We start from the raw sequence: 6000 nt of genomic DNA, 5'->3' as shown, positions 1-6000 counted from the left end.
TGAACATACCAAGAAAATCACTATTCAAGCTTAGAATGGCGTATGGACTATCTTGAGTCGGTCCTTTGAGCCACATATGCACCAAACCAAACCAACAAGAGAATACTGTCAAAATGATCGTTTTTGAGATATTTTTATTTCATTTTCTTTGACGGTTCGATTTGATGGCGCAATTCTGAGATCGGATTCAAATTCACCACCGCGAAATCTATAAAATAAATATCCTCAATTTTAATAGGAGAATTTTTATCATTAGTTGATTAATCAGGATTTCTGAAAGACATACATAAAATTGTACGAATATTTTCTTTATTTGTCATAAAAGTTTATATACCAAATATATTTTCGAGAAAAAAAGAATAAAAATAAGGAAAAGAAAAATAAAATAGACATGATGTACAAGTCTACTTACAATTTTGTTTATAAAACAAATCTTACACAATTGATTTTATATTATCCGAAAATATACATATGATACAATAACACATACATACAAAATTCCATATATATTATGCAATGTTTGACTTACTTTTCTTATCTTATCAATATTACATTGCCGTACAAAGTCTTAAATAAAAACTTTGGAGATCAGAAATATATATTCTTATATAGAAACACATAAAATATGTATATGTGCACTTTTCTAGCAAAAACACTCATTTCTTTGAATTTTCACGTACATACAATATCTATATATGTGTGTGTATATGTGCACACAATAATTTGGAAGAATTCTGTATATCTAATCACACTTGCATGTATTATCTTATGATATACGATATATAATTAATGATTATAGGTGATAATAATATATTGCTTTGAGAGAATTATCGATATTGTGTTCTCAACATGATAATTAAATATTTGTTTTTTTGTTTTGTTTTATTCTTCTGTTGCGTTTCACACAATGCAATATTCAAGCCGTACACATCAACTTTGTTATTATTTTATTCCACTGCATATTTTTCCTATTTGCTATTATCTAATATAAGTTAATTTTTGGACAATACAAACGATTAAACACAAATTAATAATATAAACATATAAAATAAAAAAAAAAAAATAGTAATCTATCAAATATATATACACATATGCGCCCTATGTGGCTAGTCGGCTCTAAAATATCAACAATCAAAACAATTTTAAACTGAATAATTAAAATCACAAATATATACCACACAAATTATTATAATTACAGAACAGAGTATATATAGACACATAGGCCAGTATTCATAGTCTGATCTTGTGTACTTATAAGACCATCTTAAATTAGAATTATCTTAATACTTCTCTGACAACGTACAAGTTTAACTCCTCTCATCGGCAATATGGGGCTCTGAGACTCAATGCAGGTTTTTATACCATTTCTAGACAGTATAGAAATCTGAAATCTCATATATTTGTGAAAGCTGTAATATGTCAAGTTTTTACTCATCATAGAAATCAGATTGTATTTTTTACACAGATTGAAATCAGTTATCTTAAAATTCAAAATCAAAGAATCAAATCTTTAAATCCCCACGTTGCCGGTGGGGAATTAAAGTAATATTGCTGTTGAGAGAGACGTAAACGACTCTTAAAATATAAACAAAAAAATGAATTTTGATTAAAATAAAAAAATGACAATCACAAATGTAGTCCATTTGTTAAAGCTTTAAAAAATACTAGGATATAAAATAACAATATAATAAAATAATTAAAACTGTTTAAAATACTAATAAATTTTGAAATAAAGGTTGAGTACTCGTTACTCCGTGTATCTGTATACAATATAAAATATTGTGTATCGATAAAAAGAGAGCGGATTGAGTGTGTTGCATAGAGCAGATGCTACCGCTTTCTCTTCATACCTTTACGATATCCTTTACCAAACCATCCCGGATTCTTTGCAGATGTTATTGGAGTATCATTGTGAATAAGCAAAGCACTTTCTTCTGTTTTCTGTTCATTCTCGGTTTTTGTGGACGCAGGAGAGTCGCCGTCACGTTGATAGTACAAACAAGTAAGGGAGCCTTCATTTTCCATACAAAACAGACAAGCTGGTTTGGGTTTCGGTGTTTCTACTGGTGCGTTTGGTACTTGTATGAATGGATAATAAAATAATGGTGTTAACTGAGGATACATATACATAGGAGGAAATGGTAATCCCATAGATAAAAATGGTAACGCGGTAAAAAAAGGTGCTGGATAAGTAGTCGTTGTCTCAGTCACTGTTACAGATGGTACACTATCTTCTTTATCTTCGGTTTGTTGCACCCTGACATTTTCATCGCTGCTTTGACTCAGAGGCTCTTTTTTAATGGGTTCTTCGAGACATGGTTGAGTTGTAGTAAGCTGCTCACCGTTGTGAAGTTTCACCGCATGAAAGAAAATCGGATCCTTTAGACGATTATATTGCGGTATTTCTAATCCGAGATGACTCATAATCTTTTTCATCACTTCGTCACATTTCCCATTTATCTTTAAAACTGCATTTTCGTCTTTCGGAGTCCATTGCAAATTGACAATATATAAGGAAGCCCTTTTTTGAACAGGTTTGTCCATTTGCCACAACCATGGATACTTCTTAAGAACTTTAAGACTAGAACCCAAACATAATATGACATCCGCTTGCTTTGCAGCTCTGGTTGCTCCATTCCAATTGATCGGCCAAGGTAAATTACCTCTTTCACCGAAATGAACTATCGAATCTTGCAAAACCGAATTACATCTGTGGCATAATCTTCCCGTTCCATGTTGATATCTTGCAGTCTTTTCAGTAACATCAAAGAGTCTCCAATATTCTCTCGATGGTTTGCATGCTCTGCAAACTTCCACATACATATTGCCATGAACTTCAGACAGAAGATTACGTGGGATACCACTGCGTAAGTGTAATCCGTCGCAATTTTGAGAAACTACATGTTTGAGGACTCTTGCTTTGTACAATGCATAAAGTGCCATATGTGTTACTGTTGGCTCAGCTTGGCTCAGATCATGATTCCTAAAAAGAAACAAAAGAAACAAAACAGTAAACAAAAATGTTTTTGTAAATTAATTCACTTTATACATCACTTTATATATTCTAACCCAATGTCTTTTCCTTTTTGCATACGAGTCCAAACTCCATTGGTTCCTCTATAATCTGGAATAGAAGCTGCTGTACTAATACCGGCACCAGTATATACAGCAAGTGATGTAGCTCTGCTGATTGCTGCTGCCAATCGCATGCATTTTTCTTCCAAGATCTCAGGAGCATCTTCAACTTCTTCTAATCGTGCTTTTATTTTGTCTCTCTTTTCTTGTCTGTAAATGATATCTTGTCTACAAGTAGCTTTTTACATTCCATTTAAACATATTTTTTTTACCTTTTAATTTATTACAAATATATATTTAATTTATTACAAAATATGTACAATATTGTGTTACATAAAACTTAAATATTTTATATAACATATCTTCTTGATGTGTTTAAAATATGTTTAAATTATATAAAAACACTAATAACCAATATTGTATCTTTATACATATAATAGTTCCTCTTAGAAAAAGAGTGTACGTACTTTATATAAAATATTTTGTTCAACAAAATAAAAGTCATTAATGAGAAACAACACTAAATATAGAAAAAATATTATTATCATCTACTTGTAAAAATGTGATTATTACCGTAAATTAACCTCTTTCACTACATCACTACAGGAGGCAAGTATCCCCGTTTCTTCCGGTGTTCTCTCTACTTCGGATTTCTGTAAAATTGCTGCTACCTAAAAATATATCGTTCCTTAGAAAAAAAAACTTGTTTATTTCCTCTCTCACTGTGAAGACATTGCCGGACTACAGGTTAGAGTTGGATAATACGTAAGAGACTTTACAAAAAAAAAAACACAAAAAACAAAAGCATATTGACATAGTTGCACGTACTTTTTTAAAGGTCGCTACTCTCTCATCTTTGACTTTAAAGGCTTTTAAAGCGGCAGAACGTCTTCGTGATAGTAACTTCTCATTACTCGCCTCCTCCATCTTTAATCAAACAGACAGTATCGCATTAGTATGTGTATCGTGTGTACGTATGGACACAACACATTTATTAAATTTCTATAGATTGAGATGTCCGTGTGTGTATTATGTATAACTGTGATAATATAATTCGAAAACTATCTTATCAAATAATTTGTGCTAAATGGCTATTTATTTTGTTGGTTTGTTTATAATCGACTTACACCGGTCGTTCAACCACGCTAAGTTAATAGAATACAAGCTCCGACGAATAATATGTTTTTAATGATCCACATAATTATGCATATGATAAAAAATTAATTGTCCCGAATCAACGACAACTTTGAAAACATAATGTACTTCTTTTTTTTTTTTTTTTATTCGATGGCATTATACATCTATAAGATGCGTTTGCTCTGAGCGCTTATGCGCAAATCTTGTATAAGTAGAGTAGCGTATCTCGCAGTCGACACCTTTGTCAGCGTAGACGAGAATGCGCATGAGCGAGAATAGGTATATAACCAATAACGTAACGGATCATCTGTTTCACTTTCTCTCATATATTAGCAGCATTCTCTCTTCTTGTCTAATCTTTTACATTTCTTGAGACGCTATTTATACGTATATATATTTTAATAAATAAAACATTTTATTCACTAGACCACAAAAAGATAAACATTTTCAAGTTGCTCGAAATTAAGCAAGTTTTAAGTCGCCGTAACTTGGCGATAATTATTGTAAAAAAAAACAAAGCATATATATATTTTGAAGTCTACTTTCACTTTGAAACGCTTTTAAAAATTATTTTATTTTTTTCTCGAAAACTTTGTGACAACAGTTTATCCACAAAGTGCATTTTTTTAATTTTGCAATAGTTTTTAGCCAAGTTACGTATTTTGCGTTGTTTATTTACACAAAACAATGTGTTCTCTTTTATGCTAGAAAACTGTAAAGATAAGAAGTCTTCAAAAAACGATTTGAAAAACGCGAAAGTACACACTTTAAGCTTTTTCGATGATGATTTATTGCCAAGTTACGGCGATTAATGTTCTTATTTTTTGCGTCCTAGAATGGAACGAAAGTTACCTTAATCATATACATAATTCCCTATTTTCTGTATATTTTTGTATGTTATTGTCAATTAATATACATATAACATACACTAGAAACATATACTCACTAAAAACGTAACAGTCACGTCACGTCTTTTACTTTGACGAGGTAGAATTATGCAAGGATTTCGTGAGATACAACCAGCTGTATGTCAATTTGTAGTTTGAACAAAATAATTTATTTTCTAAAACTCCAGAACATTATCGTGCTATTAATAGCATAGTAATATTACATCGATTTTATCAGTTTCACAAAAAATTAATTAACACTTAACTATAATATAAAAAATATTTTTTATATAAAAAGATGCAAATTTCTTGATCTTCTTTTTATGAAAAACTCTGAAAACTTTTGCAAAATGAAAGATATTGTTATTTACAATTGGTCTCTTTTGAACCAAATTTAGAACACGATTAAGTGAGATGTAAACTATATAGAAAATCTGTAATTTTTATGAAAGCAATTTGTGTCAGTCGTATGTCATTAGCCATCAATATGTTGTTAAATTCCAATTAAATCGACGTTTCTAAGTTGTTGAGTGTACTGAACTGGGTTAGATGGCTTTGCACAAGAATATAATTTCTTGAAACACAGACCGATAACAAGTATCAAAGTTAAATATTTATTACAAGTCGATCGCGGTTTTACAGTGCCTCCCGAACTAAAGTAATACCTTGAAAAAGACTTATATACCTGTAAAATAATTAACATTCGCATATTTTCGACAACAGTAGGATATGCGCGTAATTCAGAGAATCATGTCGAAGAGCAGCTAGCGACAAAACAGTTTACAATAAACTATTCTCAAAGAAAACCTGCAATATCTAGAAAAAGATACGTATTTTCTTTAAAAAATGAAAAAATTTATTTCTTCAAATTCAGTTTTATGTTTATAAACAAATAAATAAA

General features: G+C 30.6%; 1 protein-coding gene across 1 annotated transcript; it reads right to left on the bottom strand.

Annotated features, from left to right (window-relative positions):
* Positions 1-464: 464 nt before the first annotated feature.
* LOC109855832 (NAD-dependent protein deacetylase sirtuin-7) lies at positions 465-4317 on the bottom strand. Its single transcript, XM_020430473.1, has 5 exons — positions 4203-4317; positions 3904-4002; positions 3649-3746; positions 3070-3285; positions 465-2983 (listed from the first exon to the last, which is right to left on the bottom strand). Exons 2-5 carry the CDS (start codon positions 4000-4002, stop codon positions 1831-1833), a joined length of 1566 nt encoding a protein of 521 aa, XP_020286062.1. The 5' UTR covers positions 4203-4317; the 3' UTR covers positions 465-1830.
* Between the last annotated feature and the right edge of the window lie 1683 nt (positions 4318-6000).

This window comes from Pseudomyrmex gracilis, unplaced genomic scaffold (genome assembly GCF_002006095.1).
Source record: "Pseudomyrmex gracilis isolate BER0280 unplaced genomic scaffold, ASM200609v1 scaffold_99, whole genome shotgun sequence".
In the NCBI taxonomy this organism is placed as follows: Eukaryota; Metazoa; Arthropoda; class Insecta; order Hymenoptera; family Formicidae; genus Pseudomyrmex; species Pseudomyrmex gracilis.
Note: the sequence above shows the minus strand (reverse complement) of the source record. Positions and strands in the feature narration are given on the sequence as shown.